The 22,732-nt window shown below is 48.5% G+C and overlaps 11 protein-coding genes across 11 annotated transcripts; 6 read left to right on the plus strand and 5 right to left on the minus strand.

Annotated features, from left to right (window-relative positions):
- Nucleotides 1-480: 480 nt before the first annotated feature.
- N7508_010631 (acyl--CoA ligase) lies at nt 481-2,193 on the plus strand (the record flags this gene model as incomplete). Its single annotated transcript, XM_058468691.1, has 1 exon — nt 481-2,193. One exon carries the CDS (start codon nt 481-483, stop codon nt 2,191-2,193), a length of 1,713 nt encoding a protein of 570 aa, XP_058316537.1.
- Nucleotides 2,194-2,625: 432 nt separating this feature from the next.
- On the plus strand, nt 2,626-4,083 carry N7508_010632 (MFS transporter; the record flags this gene model as incomplete). The annotated part of the gene is made up of 1 exon (XM_058468692.1): nt 2,626-4,083. One exon carries the CDS (start codon nt 2,626-2,628, stop codon nt 4,081-4,083), a length of 1,458 nt encoding a protein of 485 aa, XP_058316538.1.
- An 857-nt stretch (nt 4,084-4,940) lies between these two features.
- On the plus strand, nt 4,941-6,601 carry N7508_010633 (uncharacterized protein; the record flags this gene model as incomplete). The annotated part of the gene is made up of 3 exons (XM_058468693.1): nt 4,941-5,125; nt 5,177-5,969; nt 6,023-6,601. 3 exons carry the CDS (start codon nt 4,941-4,943, stop codon nt 6,599-6,601), a joined length of 1,557 nt encoding a protein of 518 aa, XP_058316539.1.
- A 672-nt stretch (nt 6,602-7,273) lies between these two features.
- On the plus strand, nt 7,274-9,077 carry N7508_010634 (putative homogentisate 1,2-dioxygenase; the record flags this gene model as incomplete). Its single annotated transcript, XM_058468694.1, has 7 exons — nt 7,274-7,393; nt 7,450-7,472; nt 7,533-7,707; nt 7,768-8,370; nt 8,422-8,588; nt 8,636-8,757; nt 8,815-9,077. 7 exons carry the CDS (start codon nt 7,274-7,276, stop codon nt 9,075-9,077), a joined length of 1,473 nt encoding a protein of 490 aa, XP_058316540.1.
- Nucleotides 9,078-9,299: 222 nt separating this feature from the next.
- On the minus strand, nt 9,300-10,872 carry N7508_010635 (uncharacterized protein; the record flags this gene model as incomplete). Its single annotated transcript, XM_058468695.1, has 5 exons — nt 9,300-9,613; nt 9,673-10,127; nt 10,180-10,303; nt 10,366-10,492; nt 10,561-10,872. The coding sequence occupies 5 exons, from the start codon at nt 10,870-10,872 to the stop codon at nt 9,300-9,302; spliced, it is 1,332 nt and encodes a 443-aa protein (XP_058316541.1).
- Nucleotides 10,873-12,190: 1,318 nt separating this feature from the next.
- On the plus strand, nt 12,191-13,606 carry N7508_010636 (uncharacterized protein; the record flags this gene model as incomplete). Its single annotated transcript, XM_058468696.1, has 6 exons — nt 12,191-12,358; nt 12,418-12,802; nt 12,854-12,971; nt 13,033-13,100; nt 13,149-13,179; nt 13,237-13,606. The coding sequence occupies 6 exons, from the start codon at nt 12,191-12,193 to the stop codon at nt 13,604-13,606; spliced, it is 1,140 nt and encodes a 379-aa protein (XP_058316542.1).
- Nucleotides 13,607-14,076: 470 nt separating this feature from the next.
- Nucleotides 14,077-14,875, minus strand: N7508_010637 (Vegetative incompatibility protein HET-E-1; the record flags this gene model as incomplete). The annotated part of the gene is made up of 2 exons (XM_058468697.1): nt 14,077-14,707; nt 14,781-14,875. The coding sequence occupies 2 exons, from the start codon at nt 14,873-14,875 to the stop codon at nt 14,077-14,079; spliced, it is 726 nt and encodes a 241-aa protein (XP_058316543.1).
- Nucleotides 14,876-16,243: 1,368 nt separating this feature from the next.
- N7508_010638 (uncharacterized protein) lies at nt 16,244-17,107 on the plus strand (the record flags this gene model as incomplete). The annotated part of the gene is made up of 1 exon (XM_058468698.1): nt 16,244-17,107. One exon carries the CDS (start codon nt 16,244-16,246, stop codon nt 17,105-17,107), a length of 864 nt encoding a protein of 287 aa, XP_058316544.1.
- Nucleotides 17,108-17,572: 465 nt separating this feature from the next.
- Nucleotides 17,573-18,001, minus strand: N7508_010639 (uncharacterized protein; the record flags this gene model as incomplete). The annotated part of the gene is made up of 2 exons (XM_058468699.1): nt 17,573-17,797; nt 17,855-18,001. The coding sequence occupies 2 exons, from the start codon at nt 17,999-18,001 to the stop codon at nt 17,573-17,575; spliced, it is 372 nt and encodes a 123-aa protein (XP_058316545.1).
- Nucleotides 18,002-19,877: 1,876 nt separating this feature from the next.
- Nucleotides 19,878-21,158, minus strand: N7508_010640 (serine/threonine-protein phosphatase; the record flags this gene model as incomplete). The annotated part of the gene is made up of 6 exons (XM_058468700.1): nt 19,878-19,950; nt 20,003-20,075; nt 20,131-20,664; nt 20,726-20,831; nt 20,893-20,934; nt 20,997-21,158. 6 exons carry the CDS (start codon nt 21,156-21,158, stop codon nt 19,878-19,880), a joined length of 990 nt encoding a protein of 329 aa, XP_058316546.1.
- A 423-nt stretch (nt 21,159-21,581) lies between these two features.
- On the minus strand, nt 21,582-22,713 carry N7508_010641 (proteasome inhibitor PI31 family protein; the record flags this gene model as incomplete). The annotated part of the gene is made up of 2 exons (XM_058468701.1): nt 21,582-22,471; nt 22,530-22,713. 2 exons carry the CDS (start codon nt 22,711-22,713, stop codon nt 21,582-21,584), a joined length of 1,074 nt encoding a protein of 357 aa, XP_058316547.1.
- Nucleotides 22,714-22,732: the final 19 nt, after the last annotated feature.

Here is a 22,732-nt window from a genome sequence, read left to right on the forward strand (position 1 = left end):
ATCAAGTGGATGATAGTTCACAAGTGACCAATAACTGCGGGAATTCGGCGAACCGTGGCGCGCTGAGATCCGCGATCCAGTCACGGGAAATGTGGAGCCGGACGCGGTGAGGTTTAGGTGTATTTGTAGTGGTTGTGGTAAATCGGCAGATGTATGCCAAACAAGTGGCAGTTCAACGAATGTATGTAGGATATAACCGACCTGTAACCTTGGAACATCTCTACCCAAGGCAAAGATGAGGCCGACGAGGCCGAGGTGATTTAAACCTTGCAAAGTGATCTAACCGAGGCCGATTGAGTTTAGCCAATCAGATCTCTGCCGCGCATATAAATTGCGGGACACAGATCGTCACGGAATAGATCGTCAGACCTAGCTGCCGATTTTTCTTGCCCCCTGATAGCTTCATGTTTACTTATATTGCCTGTTGATCACCTCAATTGGACTTTCATCTATTACTTCACTCATTTGAGATCGCGCAAAATGCCGAAAACGGTCTACCGCTCGTCCTATCCGGACCTCAACGTCGAATCTGTCGATCTGGTGACCTACCTGTTCTCCAACCCTCTAAACACACCTCTCGACCGGCCATTATACATCGACGCAGTCTCTGGAAAGCAATATACTTTCGGCGATGTCATCAAGCGCGTGCGCTGTCTATCCAATGGCCTTCGTCAGAGCCTTGGCCTGAAGCCGAACGATGTCGTGGCCCTGCTCAGTCCCAACACCATTGAATACCCCATCGCTTGCCATGCGGTCGTTGGCTCAAGGGGTATTGTCGCTCCTACCAGCGCAGCATTGACTCCGCTTGAGCTGAATGCCCAGCTCAAGACCAGTGGTGCGCGATTCATCATTGTGCACTCCGCCTTGCTGGAGACGGCCACGAAAGCAGCCAAGGGAACATCCGTTGAGCGAATCGTCTTGCTAGATGGCACACCTGCCAATGGCGATATCACTTGCGAACACCTGGCCAGCACCTTCGCCGAAGCCGATCTGCTCTCCATCAAATCCTCCGAGGCCGCTACCCAACCAACATTCGTCTGCTTTTCCTCTGGCACCTCCGGCCCAGCAAAGGGAGTCATCACAACTCACCAGAACATGACCTCCAACCTGCAACAATGGCGCGCCCACATGCTCGAGTCGGGAACCCCCTCCCAGCGCTTCGAGCGCAACTCCGCCATCGCCTTCCTCCCTTTCAGCCACATCTACGGCCTGAACCTGTTCATCTGCCAGTGTCTGATCTGGGGTACTACAGTCGTCGTCATGCCCAAGTTCGACCTGGATGTCTTCCTCGGCTGCATCGAAAAATACCGCCCCTTCGAGCTGTCCGTCGTTCCACCCATCGCTCTGATGCTCGTCAAGGACGACCGCGTGTCCAAGTACGACCTCACTAGCGTGCGACGCATCATGTCTGCCGCTGCCCCCCTCACAGTCGAACTGTCGACCGCCCTGGAAGCGAAGTTCAAAGAGATCAGCAAGACAGAAGTCTTCTGCACGCAGTCATGGGGTCTGACCGAGACATCGCCCTTGGCGTCGACATTCCCCAACGACCGTATGGACAAGCGCCACACGGGCGTCGGCAACATCTCGCCAAATATGGAATTCCGCTTTGTGGACGCAGACACCATGCAAGATGCCACCACCAACGCAGACGGGTCAACGCAGCCTGCAGAGATTTGGTGCCGAGGCCCGAACGTCGTGATGGGCTACTACAACAACGAAAAGGCCACAGCGGGCGCGTTCCACATTGACGAGGATGGAACGAGATGGTTCCGCACTGGTGATATTGGAACTATCGACCGCGAGGGCTATGTTACCATCCACGATCGCATCAAAGAAATGATCAAGTACAAGGGTCTGCAGGTTATTCCTAGTGAGTTGGAAGGCAAGCTGACCGACCACCCTGACGTGGAGGATGCGGCCGTTGTTGGAATGTGGGTCGACGAGCGTGCCACTGAGCTGCCGGTTGGATTTATTGTTCTCAACCGCAGGGCTAAGGACCGTGAGCAGAAAGTTGTCGTTGATGGCATCCATGCTTGGTTGAACGAGCGTGTTGCTAACCACAAGCGCTTGCGTGGTGGTATTATTGTCATTGAGCAGATTCCTAAGAGTCCCAGCGGCAAAATCCTGCGCAGAGAGGTCAAGGAGATGCTAAAGGCCATGCTGAAGAAGCAGGCGACTAAGGCTCGTCTGTGATTTGATTGCATATGTGTGTTGTGGTGTTGTGTGTTTTATAGATTGTTATTCGCTGTATAGATACTAATTAGAACCGTTCGGTTGGAAATACACACCATGTTCCGCGTGGACGTTGTCATTCTCTTGTCGCTTGACTATATCCACTGTATCCAATAGAGCATATGATGGACCCCGATCGCCAAATCTTCACGCTAATCACCTTCGGGATCCGCGGACCCCGATCGGAGATGAAATGCCTCCGTGAACAAGAGATTTCGTATCTGAGCTTTCAAGATCAAGCATTTTTCCCATAAATCAAGCTTAGCACACCCACTTCTCCCATTCTTTCCACATTCCTGCATAAATCCCCGGCATTCCTAGACGCGCCTTGCATTTTGTCCCTGATGTGGCGGTAAACTGACCCGCACCCAATCTTCACGAATCTTTTTTGCAATGGGCATATGGCCCTCTCAAAGCGCGACACGGCCCAAATTCGTTGAGCTGCGGTCGTCAAAATGGTTCATCATGTTTGTGGTTTCGTTCGCTGCTGCGACGGATATCTTCATGTATGGGCTGATCGTCCCTGTCACGCCGACGGCCCTGCAGGATAGAGTGGGGCTGTCGGAGGGCAGTATCCAAAGCTGGACTTCTATTCTTCTAGCGCTGTACTCGGCTGCGTTGCTCGGTTTTTCCCCCATTGTTGGGTACCTTGCTGATAGATCCGAGTCGCGTCGATGGCCACTATTAATTGGCTTGGTGGCCCTGGGCGCTGCCACGGCTTTGTTATGTGTTGGGACGAACATCGGCTTGTGGATTGCTGGTCGATTGTTTCAAGGTGCTGCTGCGGCTGTCGTTTGGTCGGTTGGTCTTGCGCTGATGGTTGATACTGTTGGCAAGGAAGATCTTGGTCAAGCTATTGGTTATGTGTCTATGGGTATTAGTGTTGGGACATTGGCCGGGCCTTTGCTTGGTGGTGTCTTGTATCAAAATGGGGGATACTATGCCGTTTTTGGTCTTGCCTTTGGACTAATTGGTGTTGATATCTTCCTCCGGGTCATTCTGATTGAGCGTCGGCATGCGATCAAATGGCTTGCATCGGATGAACGACCCTTGTCTGCAAATGGACAACCCACTACCAAAAAAGGACCCAAAGGAAAACCAAGTTCTTCAGCCTCCAACACTTTTGATACCGACACATCACCCAAATCGCCTCCTTCGCGGAGTGCGCTTCATCGTGTCAACACTCTACTCAAATCACCTCGTCTTATCGTCTCCCTTTGGGGATACTTCATCATATCCCTTGTCCTGACCTCCTTCGACAGTGTTCTCCCACTATATGTGCAAGAAACTTTCAATTGGGAGCAGACCGGCCAAGGACTGATCTTCATCCCACTGATGGTACCACACGTTCTAGACCCTGTAACGGGACTCGTCATTGACAAATTCCCCCGGGCATCTCGCTATATAACCGCAGGAGTATTCCTTGCCTCAGTCCCTGTGATGACACTCCTGCGTCTCGTCACGGATAACACCATGCAGCATAAGATTCTGCTGTGCGCTCTTCTTGCCCTTCTCGGTTTCTGCTTTGCAGTCGCCATGCCTCCCATCGTGGCTGAGGTCTTCTATGCCGTGCAAGAAAAGGAAGATGAAACGCCTGACATCTTCGGCCGCGGTGGGGCAATGGCTCTGGCTTTTGGTCTTTCTAACATGGGCTTCGCGGCTGGAAGTCTTATTGGGCCGTTCTTCGCTGGCTTTATTCGGCAGGAGGCTGGTTGGGGGACTATGGGTTGGGCTTTAGGACTATGTGTCGGCGTTTCGGCGCTTCCAGTGCTTTTATTCTTGGGCGGATGGATTTTGCGGAAGCCTAAGTCATCGGAAGAAACTTCCATTGCCGAAGGTGATTCCTCCTAGCTGGGACAAGTACATGCATGGATAGCGTATGCGAACTTTTGTACATACATTTAATAAACGTAAAATCTCGCCTCTGAAATAAGTACATTGAAGGTCACTGCTTAATTGAAATGGCGCTGACTGATTGAATAAGCGCAGAAACAGACCAGCGATCTCTACCATCTCTCGTCTCTTTGTTTCTCTCAGTACACATGGGCTTATTTCTATTGATGAGTTTTTCTTCGTGTTCTCCTCATAGAAAACTTGGCTGTCTACTCGCATGTCTTATGCCTGGTCACTCAGTCTGCCCGCTGAATTCCCGCCTCCTATTGGACGTGGTCCTCTTATGGACGGCCTGTTCACGAGTGGTATTGGGCGCCGCTGTCCTATTCTCGCTTGAAAATCATGCCTTGGTACCCCAGGTCTGGCGCAAATAGCAAAGCCCATTGGAGGAGGATCTGGTTCCGGGTAGCCCCCGGTAATCGCTAGCATTCAAACAATTGATGTTGAGAATAGTTGAACAAATATCTGCTCACTATAGTTATTCTTTGCTCTGCAGTATGGTCGTAATATGAAAACATCAACCCATTGACCAAAGGATATTCGGGCTCCCTTCTCATTGTCGACAACGGAACGGCTGCATCCTGTTAGTATCATAATGCCCCGGTTCCACTACCTCAGTTGATTCCCGTCATACATTTATATCTCAACCCCACATCCCCCACATTCCCCATGATGACCGATCGCTGACTACAATTTTGGACTTTGGACTCGGGAATTGTCGAGTCTACATTAGCCGTGAGCCCTATCTACACATCTATAGGGCTTGCCTCCCATCTCCATACTGTTACACCCATACTAACTCCATATACTACACCATGGCTGCCCCGGAGATTCAACACGAAGGCTTGAATGCCACATTCAAAGGAATTCAACGAGATGATCAGAACGTTCCTGTTCACCAATTCCTCGGTATTAAATATGCTACTATCCCAGCACGGTTTGAAAAAGCCGAGACTGTGAATACCTTCAACGGAGCCCTTTTCGATGCTTCTAAATATGGGTAGGCCGAACACCCTTCCGACAATTGACTCATGTGCTAACTCTTTATTAGACCGAGGTGCCCCCAAATGGAGGTGGATGTTCGCCATCTTCTCCGTATCCCAGAGGACTTCACTATTGCCCCAGAGCCCGAGGACGAGTTTGAATGTTTGAACTTGGAAATTACCGCTCCTCCCAAGTCTTCTAATACTGGTCCTCTGCCAGTTCTAGTTTGGATTCATGGCGGGTCGCAGATTGTTACTTTTTGTTCTGCTGCTTCAAAGATCTGTGATCCGACGAAGATTGTGGCAGACTCTATCAAGGCAGGAAAGCCATTGATCTTTGTTTCTATCAACTATCGTTTGAACATTTTCAGTTTTGGGGATGGGAAAGAGAGGAATTTGGCTTTGAAAGATCAGCGTCTGGGTATTGACTGGGTGAGAGGGAATATTGGTTCCTTCGGCGGTGATCCGGTAAATTGCTCACCTCACTACTACCAAGATGGGAATGCTAATAATACCAAGGAAAACATCACTCTGTCGGGTGAAAGTGCTGGTGCCGTCTATACGCACGCTCATTTGATTACCGGTCCACCAGTGAGACGGGCAGTCTTGGCATCTGGCTCTCTTTATCTTTCTTCTCCATTGCCCGTGGAAAAGGGAGATGGCATCATACGGGTGCTCGAGGAAAAGGTCCGATCGCTTGGACAGCTGTCACTGCGACAATCATCTGTTCCTGTGTTGATCCAAGCATTGAAAGAGTGCAATGTGAACACAATGTGGATTCAGGAAGAGCCAGAACTGGCGGGTTGGGAAACCAAACCGGAGCAAGTTGAGCAGCTGATGATTGGCGATACTGAGTACGAGGTAAGGGCCTCCCAGTCCGCTCGACTAACGACTCTTGCTAAGGAATGATCCAGTCTGTTATCTGGCGCAATGGCGTCGAACCCCTGGACGGAGAAACAATCACAGCTGCATTCGACAGCAACAAAGAATGGGGAACTCAGCTTCGCAAGATGTATCACGTCGTGACCGATCGCCCAACTGCTGCTAAGCTTGGGGCCCTGGATCTTGTGAACGACGTTCGCTATACTCTTCCCGTTGAAGTAGTCGCCGATAAACTGCAGGCTGCCAAGAAGCGCGTCTATAAATATGTTGTTGATCAGCCGAATCCCTGGCAACCCTCTAGCCGTGCGCACCACGCGGTGGATTTACTGTTCCTCTTTGATGGGGTCAATCTGTCTTTCAATCCCGCTGCGAGTGCGGTTGGACAAGAGATGAGACGGCGCTGGATCAAGTTTGTTAGTGGCGAGGGGCCATGGAGTGATGATAAGAGATTCGCTTTTGGTCCTGTTGGTGAATGCAAAGAGATTGATGAGGATCAGTTTGCTGCTCGACGCAGAGTTGACCATTGCAAGGTGCTGAAGGAGATGGGTGCCAGTGTGTATATGCCTATTGTTTTCGCATTGACGGCAGGGCGAATTAGTTTGTTGAATTAGTATAGAGGCATACAATTGCATGGTGACTTTGACGTACTTCAGCTATATCCCGTTTCTTTGATATTGGTGTGCCACTCTTACCAGTTATCTTCTGCGCCGACTGTCTAAGGTGACTATAAAACGAAGTTCACCGTATAATCGGCAGTTGTAAAAGCAGGTGAATACCGTAAAAACGACGCGATAATGGGCCAACTTCACCCCACAGATCGGCTCTGTTACTCAGCCCTGACTCATGTGGGGTCATCGCAGCCATCGCTTTGGCCTGCGAATCTCATTCACTTCCGTCATTGCTTCGCCCTTCTCCGCCAGTCAACTTGCGATTTTGCTCCACCGCCCAGCCACATCGGCATTTCGAATGGCCTTCTCAATGCCGATGTATAAATTGACGCGCCGTTTTTAGGCATCCCAGACATCAGCTACGCAGCGTCGTGGCAATGTATCCGATATCCGCGCCTTGCCGTTGGCTCTCCACGGATAGTCGGATCCAATCGTACTCTGTGCTTTGGGCTTGGAAGGTCTTGTTCTCGTTATTGTGTCCTTGGTGACCCCACAGGACGGTCTGGTTACTTTGGGGTATATAGGAGTCTTGCTGTTCCCGAATTTGAATTACTTTCAGAGAAATCAGACTTGTTATTCACTCTCTAACCTTATTCATATCGCATTTATACCATCATGCCTTCAACAGATTCTTTGTCCGACCCAAAAGAATACCAGAAGATCTTCCACTGGGCTGAAACACAGAAGGATGGATCCATTCCTTCTTTCAACACAAGGCGTAACGACCCTTACGAGGTATCTTACTCACATCTCAACAATACATAAGTGTAACCTCACTAACGGCTGGACAGTATCAAGCCGGCTTCGGCAATGCGTATGTATCCAAAACCTACATCTAGCGATTCAACTGGCTGATGTATACCCATTGAAACAGCTTCGTCTCCGAAGCAGTTCCTGGCACCATTCCACAGGGCCAGAACAGTCCTCGCAATGTGAGGTTCGGCCTCTATGCAGAGCAAATGACCGCTACAGCGTTTGTCGCACCCCGACACTGCAATAAGAAGGCGTGGCTATACCGCGCCCGACCTGCTGTCGCCCACCAAGGCTTCGTATGTCCCTGAATCCCTATTATCCATATGTCGCGCCTGTCCTCTAACAATGTGTCGCAGACCGAAATGCCCGACAACAAAGATACCGAGGCGAACTTTTTACCCCTCAACCCACGCATTCACGTCTCTCCTACTCAACTTGCCTGGCACCCTTTCGACATCCCAGAGAGTGGAGAAGTAGACTTCGTCACTGGACTTAAGACAGTCGCTGGCTCAGGGGATCCCACTCTGCGTGAAGGCCTGGCCACACACGTCTACACAGCCAACACGAGCATGAACAAGAAAGCGTTCGTTAACTCGGATGGGGAATTCCTGATTGTCCCGCAGCAAGGCGCGCTGGATATCCAGACTGAATTCGGACCATTGTTCGTGCAACCTGGTGAGCTTGTCGTCATCCAGCGCGGTATTCGGTTCAGTGTCCAGCTGCCTGATGGGCCGTCGCGTGGATATATCCTCGAGGTCTGGGGGACTTCATTTGAGCTTCCTGAGCTTGGCCCGCTTGGTGCTAATGGTCTTGCTAACGCACGGGACTTTTTGAGTCCAGTTGCGAGATATGAGATTGTTCAGGAGCCTTGGGAGATTATTTACAAGCTTGGTGGAAAGTTCTTCAAGAGCACACAGAATCATAGTCCTTATGATGTTGTGGCCTGGCATGGAAACTATGTCAGTGATACTTCTTTGGCGGTAATTTGCAGAAGGCTAATTTCATTCCAGGTTCCCTATAAATATGATCTGACCAAGTTCGTCAATGTGGGCTCTATTTCGGTTGACCACATTGACCCGTCTATCTTCTGCGTCCTCACGGCCAAATCTCGCGATCTGAATGCCCCCTTGGCAGATTTCCTTACTTTCCAACCTCGTTGGGATGTTGCATCTCGTATGTCGATTTATATTATCAGAGGTGTTGTACTTGCTAACCATTATAAAGACACATACCGCCCCCCTACTATCACCGCAACGCCGCATCCGAACTAATGGGTCTCATCTACGGCGACTACGGTGGTCGCTCAGACGCCTTCAAGCCAGGCAGTGTATCCTTCGAGTGCGGAAGTACGTTTACTCTAAAATTTCCCTAAATATCAAGATTAACTGCTAATTTCTGGGCAGTGGTCCCCCACGGCGTCGCCTACGAAGAATTCAAAGCGGCTACCGAAAACCAGCCACCAGTTATGCAAATCTCCGAAGCATCTATCGCCTTCATGTTTGAGTCTTGCCGCCCTTTCACAATCACAGATTATGCTTGGAACAGCGAGAAGAAGCACGAGCATGAGCCTAAGATGTGGGATAGCTTGGTTGATAACTTCTCCAAGCATGCCAAGGAAGTTGAGGACATTTTGGCGAAGAAGGCTAAGGGGCTGTCTATCCACTAAGTATTTTGAGACTAGTGTTGTACATAAGCGCATGTATCATTGTTTGATTGGAAATTGAAATCTCTTATATCTGAAACTCTGGTGGTAGATCTACATCCCAAGTTATGTTTCAGTCGACGTGAAAAAGTCATGTGGACATTCTATGTTCAAATTAGATCTATGTAGAGAACATATAACAGAATGTGCTCGGAATAAGGCCCACGAACTTTCATCGTGAATGACCTAAACCAATTCACACTCAATAAGACTCTCAACTCCTCTCTGAGCAGTCCAAATCTTAGTGATCTTCAATCCAGCAGACTCGAGAAGCTTGTGCCAGTGACCTTCAGTGCGCTCCGTCGAGGCAAAGTCTGCCATCATGATGATATCCAGACTGGTTGTCTCCCAGTACGCATTAGTATCCGGGATAACATTCTCATTGATCAACACCTTGCTGTGTCCAGGCTTCATAGCAGCAACGAGGTTCTTCAAAATCTCGCGACACTTATCATCGGTCCAGTCATGCAGGACAGAGTGCATGTAGTATGCGCGGGCACCTAACATGAACAGTCAGTATCAACCCTCAACATGATAATGTTCGAGAGAAAATCCATACCCTTAATAGGCTGCTCAGTAAAGAAGTCATGCTCCATAACCTCAATAGCAGAGCTCAACTGCATAGTTTTGGCCTGAACAATAACATCCGGAAGATCCTGAAGCACCAAGCGGCCAGGGGCACCAGGCCATTTGCGTTTAAACTCGGAAATGTCATGACCCATGCTACCGCCAACATCGACAAGGAGCACATCGTCCTGGCCGACATTGGAGAATAGACTCTCGACATTGTAGAAACCAACATCCATCCAGCTAGGACGGCCTTGGTGGTAGGCTGTCATGTGGTTATTGAACTGGCTCGCGGCTTCTGGGTTGGCCTTCATGAATTCGAAGAAGTGAAGGTCTGTTTGGAAACCGCGTTGGAAGGCGCATTGCTTGCCGTTTGATGGGTTTTTGTAGTTGTCTTTCTTGAGTTGGGCTGGGAGGGCGAGGACACCGGCAGTGATACAGTTGGTCCTGTTTAATTTTGAGTATGCCGTTTATGGTGGAAGAGTCATTAAGGACTTACATGCAAGGGTATGCGTCGCTGTATCTTTGCATGGCAAGTGAGATTGAGAGGCCCGTACGGCGGTACTCGCTGGGACCTGTCTCGAGAATAACTCCCATTGCACAGAGGTGCTTCAGGATACGTGCTGATAGAACGGTCAATTCATCTATATGAAACGGCAGGTAGTGAAGATATGACTTTACTTACCAAGAAGAACTAGATCAGCACCCGTGGCTTTTGCTAGATCTGCAGCAGACTTGGGCTTGTCGTCCTTGGACAAGAAGGCAAAGAGGCCTAGGTCAACGCCAGTTTCGACAGCGGCATAGAGTGTTGACTTCAGATTCAATATCAGCACCCGTTGAAGGGGTATCGATTACATGGTTTGACATAACATTGGCTTACCTGGGACCAGCAGTATCTAATCATGGCCTCACGAGGTGTCTCCAGGGCATACACAAGGGACCGAGCAGCGTCCAAGAGCGCCGAGCGTTCCTTGTGATCTTGCAAGTTGGCAACCTGGCCAAGGGAAGCAACTTGGGATACCAAGCCGGGAACCAGTTCAGGCGTGTTGGCAGATATCGCCACGTTGCCATCGACGAATGCTTCCTTGGAATCGCCGTTGGAAGCTCCATTAGTGTGAGCATTGCCGTGTGTGTGGATATCCCCATTAACATGAGGAATCCCGTCCAATTGGGGAGTAGAAACTTCCATCATTTTGAAGAGTGTATGTATCAATTCAAGCGCAAAAAGAAAAAAGAAGAGAATGGTTAAAGTGAAGGATTCCCGAGGGGCTGGATAAATGACCAAACCACCTCCACTGTCTCAATCCTCTAAAGAAAGCCACGTAATGGCCGTGCATCTACCGGGGTGGGAAATTTAAACTTCTTCTGATAATGATCATCCAATGGTCATTTCCCAGCCGGATCCTTCGACCATTCCAAGACCAAAGAGGTGGGGCGACGTTCTAGGTCAACGGCATTGTCTTTTACTTTTATGGAAACAGACTAGTACAGCACCTGTACTTTTGGTCAACGACTTCTGATGATTGAATTAAGCAAAGGAATCAGGGGTATGAACAACGACAGTCTAATGGATAATGCTACCCGCGCTGAGGGCTCTACCGCAAGATTCATAGTATTGCCAAATAGCTACCTCGGTGTTCTGCGAGCTCAGGTTAGTGGCTCCATTCATTCGAGACACAGAGCAACTCTTGTTGTCAACATACATTTGCCTCGTGCACATAGGATAGACCCAAGACGCTGAATAGTGACTCTACCGCCCCAGACCTTTAAGTACCCGAGAACAATTTGATCCACACCTCGACTACCAGACAGGTGGCTTGTGTACTTTTGTCTAGGGCTTTTTTCGGACCCACAAACCAAACCTGACAGCTGCACCTATTTCTTAAAACAGATAGTTTGGGGGCCAAATGACCCGAAATCAAATCTGCCTAAATCCGGCCGCTCCCCTGTGAAACAACTAGTTGAAGTTTATGCCGACACAATGATTCTATGAATTAAATAGTTGGATCCTCATTCTTCGTAAATTCAGAACAGAATCATGTCGATTTAGCACATTTGAAATGATCGATGTCCGGAATGAACCAGCTACTTTGCTCTCCGTGCTCACGTGGAGGGATCACCGTGGGGAGCGTGGACCTTGACGCCACGATCAAGCGCCATGCCCGCTAGCAGAGAGGATTGAACAGGACGTTTGACGCCCCTGTCCTCGGGCTAGGAAGCCCGGAAAAATCCCGGGACCCAAAAGTGGATATAGATATAATGGCATGGTGCTGTGCGCGGCAGTTTACGAAAACGAGATGATCATCGCCGCTAAAAACACGAAGGATTTCATTGGGATCGCCTCTCATGTGTGATCTCTGGGTGCTTATGTCAATTTTGACAGGTCGTTTCTTGCATGGTTTTAAATAGACCAGTGGTTTCAGTTCCTTGGCCCTTGACAGGGGCCTTGGAATCGTTCTGTGACAAAGTTTAGGCTGGTCGCAGAGTCCTGCTGCATCAAGCTTGACAACATGGCAATTACCGACGAGAATCGCTACGATAACAAAGGCCCCAAGATCCTGGCTGTTCTATGGACTTTGACTGGGCTGACGGCCCTCATTGTCTCCGCCAGAATTTACATCCGGATGGTGTTGCTGCGAAACTTTGGCATTGATGATTATTTGATTTTGATCTCCATGGTAAGTTATTCAATCCTTTTTCACGCCCGTATTGAATTTCTGACTTCAGTCTTTGCTAGCTACTCGGCCTTGCATATTGTAGTGTCACTACAGCTGGTGTAAGTGTGGGCTATGGTCAACATGCCGAATACCTGAGCGATACGGATTTGGAGATGGCTATTCTACTCAATAGCATCAGCTTTCTGTTTGGAATTCTCTCCTTTACTATCCCCAAGGTGGCTGTGACGGCGATGTTGAATCGGATCTTGAATCCTGGGCGAGTCCAAAAGATTATACTATGGGTGTTGGTTGGAAGCGCAGCCATCGTTTCGGTCATTTGCATTCTAATATTGTTCACGATGTGCGATCCGCCAAGGGCATTGTGGCAAACATCACTTATAACGAAAGGTGAAGCCACCTGCAAGAGTACATGGATTCTCATCAACTATGCTCTCTTCACTGGAGGTAAGTTTTTTTTCGATGCCTTCTGGAATCCTCAATGCTGATTGAATCCAGCTCTCTCGGCATTCGTTGATTTGTATTTGGCTATCTACCCCACGACCGTGTTGTTGAAACTTCAAATGTCTCTTCGAAAGAGAACTGCGCTCTGCGCTGCTTTGGGCCTTGGTGCAATGTAAGTTATTACCTCTTGAATCTGTTTCGTGGGACATTGACTGATCATACTGGCAATGAAGTGCTTCTGCAATGGCAATTATCAAGTGCACCCAGCTTCATGAACTTGCCGACAAATCCGACTACACATGTAGGTTCCTTTGATACCTCACAAGAAGTGATAACTAACTCAGAACAGATGGAACTGCCGACCTAGTTATGTGGACCAAGTAAGTACCGGTCTAATTCTCATTGTTACCTTCTCTAACGTACCGGTCTCCTATTAGTGTCGAAGCCAACATCGTCGTCATAGCGTCCTGCATCCCAACCCTACAGCCACTTCTCGAAATCATACTCGGAAAACGAGGGTTCGGCTCCTATAGCCAAGGAAAGGGTGATCGCTACAAAGGTAGCGACAGTTTCCCTCCCTCTTCCTACAATCGCAACAAACATTCAAATGCAATGGGCAAAGATGAACTCGGCTTTACCAACCTTGATACTGTCATGGGTAAAGAAAGCCAAGAGAGCATACTTCCTTCGAATGAAACTGGGAAGCAGGATACTTTTTCTATGGGTCATATCCATCGGACGGACGATGTAATTGTGGAATATGAATCGGCCTCACAACAGGGGGCTAAAGCGAATAGTTCTTGGTAGTTGGGGATATCTTATAGATCATGGGATTGTATTTAGTACCTGATGTTGTATGTAATACTGAACAAAAATGTTGGTCTTCATGATAATTGATCTCGCATCTAATGCAACCAGTCTCAGGGGGTTTGGAGCCTCTTTCATCAGGATCTACCTGTTGTTTGTCCATTGGAATGGGTAGAAGAACAAGAAGAAGAAAATGTTATACTAGACTCGTACTAGGCTTGGAGGTGTAACGAAGTCATTAGATATATTCTGATTCAAAGTCGGCAAAGATGAAGAGTGGGACAGCCATCTGTGCCAAATCCTCCACTAACGATGAGCCTGGCCAATCTTGTGCAAATTGTCAATCACTCTATGATAGCTTGTGATGGTCGTTTCTGATTCTGCTCATCTCGTAGTCCAAAAAGGTAGCGATATCACTTTTGACTATCTGCTCTGAAATTTGATGAAGGATTATACCCTGTTATTTTCCTTCAACATTCGAAGCTAAGACGAATTGGTAGCTCTGGCATGCTGGTCAGGAATACTTTAAGCCGTCCTAACTTGAGAATGGTGCCCCGTGACATCAGATGGATAATCATCGTACCGTTCGCATTCGTCGAAGGAAGCACAGCAGTTCGGATATTTGCTGCGTGATACTCCAAGTCAACTAAGGGATTCAAAAATAGCTGCTCGATTTGGTCTTTCAAAGATCTGTTGACAATCTCTGGGTCCTTTGAGATTGCATCCTGGATCTTCGGCGCTAGTGCAGCTTTTTGGACAACCAATTGACATGCCATAGTTGCGAATGGTCGAGCGGCATTCCCACGATCTCTCTCGCCTCTCTTGATAAAGAATTTTGCACCCAGAATAACCTTATCCGGAAAGGTTTGTGCAATGGTTCGTGAAATTATTGACTTTCCCGTTCCTGCCATTCCATTTAACCAGAAGATGATTTCCCCTTCTGTGTCGTCTGACCACCGTACTATCTCGTCACGGAGTGCGATTCGGGTTTCGCAGTGGCAACCAGCATCGTGCTCAATTTTATGAGAAAAGGATGCAGCATCTTTTACATCAGGAAGCATTGCAAGAACAAGCTCTTGTGCCACGTCGAGAATCTGCGCGCTATAGACGATGTCAGTACTGAAACATATTCAATAAGAAGCCTAATGTGTGGTCAACGGCAAGTGTTGCCGACAGTGTAATTCGATGTCGTTCGAGGTTCGTAATGATAGACTCCACGTCCTTGCTTTCGAATGGTCCCTTCAAAGTACGAATGCCAAACCGACTCATCAAACGTGATGCTCCACTTTTGGATTCCTATTCCTTTTGTAGTTTGCTTTGCAGCTTTGAGTCTATCGCTGCCTGTTGAGCATAGCACTCGTCTAGCTTTCCCCGCATGGAGCACGAAGTCTTCTGCTTTGCACCATTTGAAGTCTCAAGTAATTTCTAGGAACCCTCGAGAGTTGCTTGCAGGCCCTCTATGACCCCGATCAAGTGTTTGATATCAGCCAGCGCATTTTTCACTGCATTGAATTATTCAAAGAAATCCGTTGTGACCATAATGGTCATATCAATGACTGCAATTAGATTTGCGGCTGTTCTCACGCCATCCATCTCGGGCTGATGCAAAGATTCAACCGCGGGGTTAGCAAAGTCCGACTAAATGGAAGTTATGGCGAACAAGGCGGAAGCCTGTTGAAGCCAACTGCTTCAGCTGGGCATTTGAGCATCGACGCAGGAGTGTGCCAAGCCACCACCCAGCTAAAGAGTCGCGCCAATGAGATCAATACACAGCCGCTGACAGGGGTGTCTAAGGCTCAGCCATGACTTCGGCTCAGTGACTTAGCATGCCATCTTGAATATAAATTGAAGATGCACTCATTGAAAGTATTTCCTTGGGCGGGAGGCTCAACCTTGATGAGGCGCAAGTGCAAGATGTGAGTTAAGAAGCAAGTCAGCCACAGTCACACCAGGGGAGCAATCGAGATCTAGGCCAGAGATCCCTGCCATGATTACAGCAATCAGTAGTAATCCGTTCACAGTCATATCCTGATCTTCATTGCAACTGCAAGAATGAAGTATTGAAAGTCGATGTTGTTGATCCCATCGGACGTCGGCGATTCGGCGTCCGGGCTCAGTGCTTCGGGCGTGATAGTCCCCGACACCGAAAGCCACAACTCGCGCTATGTCTCTGTTTTGCCCGAAGTCAGGGTCAAATCGTGTCGAAAGCAGCTAGATCTTCAGTTTTTAATTGTTAGTTTTGATCATTTGTCTTGCCGGCTTCTGGAATAGTCTCGGGCACGGAGTTATTAGCTATTGCTGACCGAGGGCTTGGTATATAGACTTCTTGATGTACACTTTACCATCTCTCTATACAATTTATTACAAGCTGACAATTCGAGACGCTCTTGAGTCCCCGATTCTACTCTCAGTCCCCAGCGAACCCAAAAACCAGTTCGTTGTTGAGCTATCGGTGACACACCCTATAGTTCGTGTTTCGATCCCTTCCCCTACATCGAGTCTAACACAACAACTTCAGAGAATGGGAGGACCATACGCGCCCAAAGTGGCCCAGTTAGGGGGCGTCCCACAGTCTCAGTCGATGTCCCAATATGCGCTGTCTTTCTCGCCCTATTCATCGCCGGCGCCACCTGTCATATGACCCTATTTCGCCGCAACCTCGCACGAGGACACAAATTTATCCCATCCGCCGTAACATTCGGTTTCTGCATGTCGCGAATCGTCGCTAATGTCATTCGAATTGCCTGGACCTGCCGAATTACAAATGTCAAACTCGCCATTGCCTCACAGATCTTCGTTGCTGCCGGTGTGCTATTACTATTCATCTTGAATTTGCTGTATGCACAGCGCATGGTTCGAGCTGTCTATCCTGGAATAGGATGGTCTCGTGTTCTGTCATGGGCATTCAAAGTGATCTATGGTCTTGTTGTGGTTACGATTATCATGGTTATCACCGTGGTTATTCAGACCTCCTACTCTCTCAACCTGAACACCCTCCGCATCGACCGTGATGTTCTACTCTACGGCGTCACATACTTCTCCGTCGTCTCTTTCCTGCCTCTCCCATTGGTTCTGCTTGTTGTACTGTCTCCGAACAGGAAGCGTATCGAGGAGTTCGGCTCTGGCAGCTGGATTGTCAAGGTGTTCCTCGTTACTCTTGTTGGTTCATTGCTCTGCCTCGGCGCCTCATTCCGTGCTGGTACCTCCTGGATGCCTCCTCGTCCGGTCACAGACCCTACCTGGTACCACAGCAAGGCATGCTTCTACATTTTCAACTTTAGCATTGATATCCTTGTCGTCGCCATCTTCTTCGTTGGTCGTGTAGACCAACGATTTTGGGTTCCGAATGGAAGCTCAAAGGTCCGCCACTACAGGGGATCTGAGGATAATGAGAAGGACTTACAAACTGCAGAGGGTGCAAATACTCTTCAGGCGCATGACGAGAATGATCTCGAAAGTCGGAAGAGCAGTGTTTCCCGGGATTTGGCTGAGCCAAAATAAACGCGAAAGAAAATGGAAACATGGTCTGTATTGTTCTGATCTGTACTTATATTGCTTTACACATTTTAGAGATATAACTTAATTCATGATGAAGAATTAGCATATATGAAACCTCAATTGACTGAATGGACCAGGTGAAGGTGTGATGACCCGCTAAGCCCTAATTGCCGGGTCACCCAAAGTTGGTGCTATTAGGACCAATACGAACACTCATAGACATGGCAAGGGCACAGCCATGTCACCCAAGTATAAAACCCATTTTTTAATTCAGGTTCTTAAGTCACTCGTGCTATACAGTGGGAGTTCTGGCTTTGTAGTGGAACCCCGATCCTGGCCATTGGCCTTGTAGTAACGATAGTCCAAGTAAGAAATGAGAGTGGCGTAGACCGAAAGGATACTATAATTTTTCTCTGTGAGTATACTGTTTTGAACGACACCTTAAGTTCTCCATTGTTTGGAACTCGCTCACCTCATATTTCCGGACAGAACTATGACCACCCATCCCAGGGCACAGCTTGTTCCCACGCAGACTTGGAGATTTGCTTGCAAAACAAGGAACACCACAGCAGCCCAAAATACTATCTCAAGCGAATTGAGAATGAGATTTGCTTTCAGGCTTGCCCATCGTCGGAAGCGAGAAACGTGTTCGGTCAAGAGCTGGTAGAGGATAATCACGAGCGATTTGGCACCCTAATTCCAGTATTAAGTCAGTTTCAATTGTCAAAAGCGTCAATCACATTTCCTTACCATTCCCAGTCCCATAGTACTAGCCCTGGTCCTTGGTTTTTGTCCTGACAGGAATAGCCGGGCTACGGAGAGAGCGATGATCACAATGGCCAACAACAATTGCACCAAATGGACCTTGAGCTTGTGCTGGGAGCGAAAGAGGTCCATTTCTGAAAGCTTCGGGGTTTTGAACATTTTCAAACAGTGCGATGGTTGGATTGCAATGCAATTGAGTTCAATTGGCTTCAGATGTCGGTGGTTCTTGATGATGAATGCAATGTTTTGGTCTTGCCTGACATCCTTTATATACATTGACTTCTGGAAACGCAAGGGAAAGTCTATGAAGTAGATAAGACTTCCGAGAACTAGATCCGAATACGAATTAGGCTCTCTTATTCCAGGAACCTTAAAGTGATCTCCGGGGGCCATCTGCGCCTGCCAAGCATAACCGCCAAGCTTCAGGCCTGGACAGAATACTTGCGAATCTACAATAATATACAAAGCAAAGACTTTAGGTTGGGGCTTATGGTCCAGGTAAGGAGTCTACCAAGCACAATACCATTTGATCCATGTTGTTTGAAAGTGTATTGGTCTGCATTATGTCTACTTCGGATTCGGGTTCGGGTTCGGCTCCAAGGCAGAAATTCTTTAGATATCATGGACATGCGACTGTGCCTTCTTGGGACTGCCAAAATAGCTTTGATTCAAAAAAAAATCTTTCCAGGATCTCTTGTGTTTTAACTTCTAATATCTCTTGGCTTTAATGTTCCAGTTCAATTCCTACCAACCGTGGAAAGCCTGATGTAGTCATCTGCACATAGACCGTTCTGTATTTCAGACCAACTGCATTATCCACGATTAGATACTTATACCAATCGTCTAGCTTGTTTTTGTGAAGTCTGGTATTGATTGTAACTGAAAACCATCAGGCATGAACAAGTCATTGACATTTTTTCAATGGTATGCGAGATTGAGTGTCAACTTGAGCTCCGTTGGATCCCGGGATCAATACCTTTGAACTGGTCAGTTTCTAAGGGAGATAGCCATAAATATCCGACTTGGCAGAAAGATACCGCGTTGCCTAAACTATGCACGCTACGAAGCAGATTTTAGTCGGGCCATTGCATTGTGCAACGCCCATTGCCAATGTTTATAACTTGTTTGTTAAGCTGATATGTTTGAACTGATATGGTATGACAGAAGCCACATCAAGGTTAGTTTTTCCATATTTAGAGTAAATTGCACAGATCGTTGTATATGCTTTTAAGTTGCACAGCGGCTTACCTAGTTCGAGACTGGGGATAGATGAGACCTCTTCCCATGAACCTACTGCTGCAGTGTCTCATCACGTTGCTCTTTTACTGTCAATCGATATTGCTTCCTTCGTTGCTTTTCTTTTGCATTTGGTAGGGGTATGTTGCCTGTAGCTTTTGAAAGGCCAGGCTTTGAAGAATTTGGGTGAAAGGGTTTGAATTGTCCCCTGTCTATAGTGCGGTTCTGTTTCAAGATGCAGAGCCTGGCTACTTCTATTGAGTTTACTTCTTGATTTTGAGAAAGTGGGATATCGTCGCAGGATCTTGCATATTTGGCAGAACTAACCAGGTTTCGTTGGAAGACCGGTTTCAATCCTTGATCAACGAGATAGTGAAACTATTTCATGCAACATTTATGCATAGGATAAATGCCGGACTAGTTGAGATGAACAGTATTCATTCAGTGCTATCCTTTGTGGCCAAACATGGATACGATGACATGGAAATCATATTCCACTCTATCCTCTACACCGATGACGGATCTAAACATTCTCGAACATAATGGTATTGACCTACATAATGCAGTAATCTTTCACAAACAACTCAAACCGGCCCGGGCAGCTGCTACAAATCATAGAACTGGGTCTCGCAAGTGTTTTATTTTCATTGGTATCAACAAGCGGCCAGGCATCGAACCATACAGAATTAAGTAGGCGAGAGCCCTGTTCGTATGCAGCCCCCATTCTCTGCCAGTCCAATTGCCTTCCGAAAGACAAAAATGAGGAAATCTATCACAGGAAATAGTCGGGTGTGCGTCGGGATACCATCGGTTCTCCAGCTCTGGGGCAAGGGTCGAATTGTAGGCTGGAACGTCAGTTAGTACATGATCTATAACATACACAGGTTCATTACTCACAATGTGTATTTCAAATGCTCGTCAATTTCCATAATGGCGGCCTGGTTGCCGCAGCGGTAACAGTAATTAGGCGCTGCGAGTCTGGTTAGTCTCTCCGTATCAGATTATTCCGACCACGAAAAGCATACCTGAGAAAATCGTGACGACATTTCGATCCTGCGACCAGTTATATCCTTCCATCACCAATTGATGAGCACGTGCCACCAGAGTCAAGCCGTTGTTGTGATTGAAGGCTTCCGAAATGTCCTGTCCGAACGTGTATCCAGCACCTCGGGGAGAGATTCCCCATCCACATCGGTCATCGGGGTCACTCCAGAGGAGGTCACACATAGGTCCCTCGTGGGGCACTTCTTGGATGCGGTCCAGGGACCGGATGTTGTCAAGGGTGTCGATGGACGGGCTCAGTCCACCGTGCAGACAGAAGATCTGATTTTCGATGAGAGCAGTGAGGGGGAGGTAGTCGAAGAGATCGGTGAAGTATTTCCACACGTTGGCGTTGCCGTATTTGCGGAGACACTCGTCATAGAAACCGTAGACCTGCGTGATTTGTCGGGACTCGTGGTTTCCACGGAGGATGGTAATACGCTGGGGATAACGGATCTTCAGGCAGACCAGGAGGGTCACAGTCTCAACGGAGTAGTAGCCACGGTCGACATAGTCACCTAGAGTTGGGGGACAAAATTAGGAAGGGAGCCCAACACCGTCATCCGACCGACAACTCACCCATGAAGAGATAGTTTGTATCGGGGTTAGGACCGCCGATGCGGAACAGCTCCATTAGATCGTGGAACTGGCCGTGTATGTCACCGCACACCGTCACTGGGCATTTCTGTCGGGTATGTCAGTGGGCTGGGCGGGCACGACAACAACCCGACCGAGAGTTAACATACCACTGGCTGCACATTCGATTCCTCTTGCAATACCTCTCTTGCCTGCAAGACGCATATATAATCAATTTGGAGACGTCATCAGTGTCTGGGAAGAGCAAACCCACCCGATCGCACAGTCGCCGCACATCTTCCTCCGCTAATTGCTTGCAGGTCATCAAACTCTCGATCCAGCCGTCCAAAGTCGGTATGGAGCCGGGGTCGCTTGTAGGCGACAGGTGGTGTGGCTCGGGGGACCGCGCAGTATCAATTTCCATGTTGTTATCCATTGCGTCGGTGTGCACAGCTGGCTGAAAAGGAGGGGCCAGCTGGGGAGGGGCGGTCTCGTGAGAAAACAACGGATTTGGTGGATGAGCGCAGGTATCGTGGGGTTGGAAATAATGAGGGTTAAGTACGCTCCAGATGACAATTCAACTAGAAAGATTTCCCAGAGCGTTTCAAGGGATAAGGGGATGGACTTGGGGAACACGAGAAAGGGAGAAGAGATGAGAGTTCGGGAAGGTCAAGTTGGGAGGTGAAAGCACAGCGCCACAGCTTCAGCCACACCGCCCTACAGCACCATCTACATGTTAAGGCTCGCCTACGCCATTGTACATGAACTGGATTATTGGGGTTACTGGGTGTTTTTCTTTTTGGGTGACTTAATTGCCAAGGCATTTCATTAATTTCATAAGTTAAGGCTGGTAGTACTTTTAGATGATGTCGCCTCCGAACCCACTGCCGAATCCTCCAAAGCCTCCCCCACCTCGTCCACGACTACCGAATGGCCCTGGGTTACGGCCAACAGGTGGCTCACCTGGTCCTACAGGATCATATCTAGCACCAGGTGGTACACGGGGATCATAGCCACCTACACCACCACCCCCACCGAAGAGGGGGTCATCAAAGGTGGGATGCATCCCCCCGCCACCGGGGCCAAAGCCAGGGCTCGTACTTCCGCGCAACGGATCATTGGGTCCTAGTCCAGGCGGGTAAAGATCTCTTTCTCCAATATTGTACGGGTTCCTGCCTCCACCAAGTCCTGCTGGGTATCTTCCTGGGGGCCTGTTCATCTCAAATTCATCTTCAAACCCAGGCGGGGCAAAGTCTGGCACAGGGTTGGGACGGCGCGGAGCTGCCGAGAGAGGGTCATCGAACGGGTGTGGACGAGCAGGTTGAGGAAAACCATCCCGCAGAGGATCTCGGGCTCTTCCTTCCTGTGGTCTTTCTCTGGAAACCTGGGGTGTCTCTTCGTAGCCTTCTTTGTGCAATCCGGGCGCAAGTTTTTGGATAACGTTGATTTTGAACAATCCGATCAAATCGCTCAGGCGAGCTGGTGAAATAAATACATCCCGTAGAGAGCCTGCGACGTTGTCTGAGGATGATAGGGGGAGGGCAGATGGGGAGATGAAGTCTTTGGTGGGGATATCGAATGAGCTGGTACGGTCATCGCCCAAGGCTAGCGCGTAGATAACGGCATTGTTTCCCAGTCGGCTCACTTTGAGCAGGTATTCAATGGATGACTGATCATGCTTGTATCGAAAGGCAAGGGTATCGTTAGCGTTCCATTGCGTGGGGAGGGAGGATGTTTCAGTGGATGTTTCTGAAGAAGTTAGCAGAGTCCGTCATAGTTATACAGATCATGGATAGAAAGTGCAAACCTAAGTGATGGTCTTCTCCAAGACCTACCAGCCTAAAACCCACTGCTGTCATGGATGCATGTCCGATTAAAGCGACAGCTTCATATGATGTTTTGAGGCTCGGCTGGCTATCGCCTGCAGACTGCATAGCTTTCGCGGCAAGACCTAGGACATGATCTTGGCCAAGAACTTCTGGGGTCACCATTTTGATGCAGTTTGAGTAT

This window comes from Penicillium antarcticum (assembly GCF_028974205.1).
Source record: "Penicillium antarcticum strain IBT 31339 chromosome Unknown utg000009l_segment0_segment0, whole genome shotgun sequence".
NCBI lineage: Eukaryota > Fungi > Ascomycota > Eurotiomycetes > Eurotiales > Aspergillaceae > Penicillium > Penicillium antarcticum.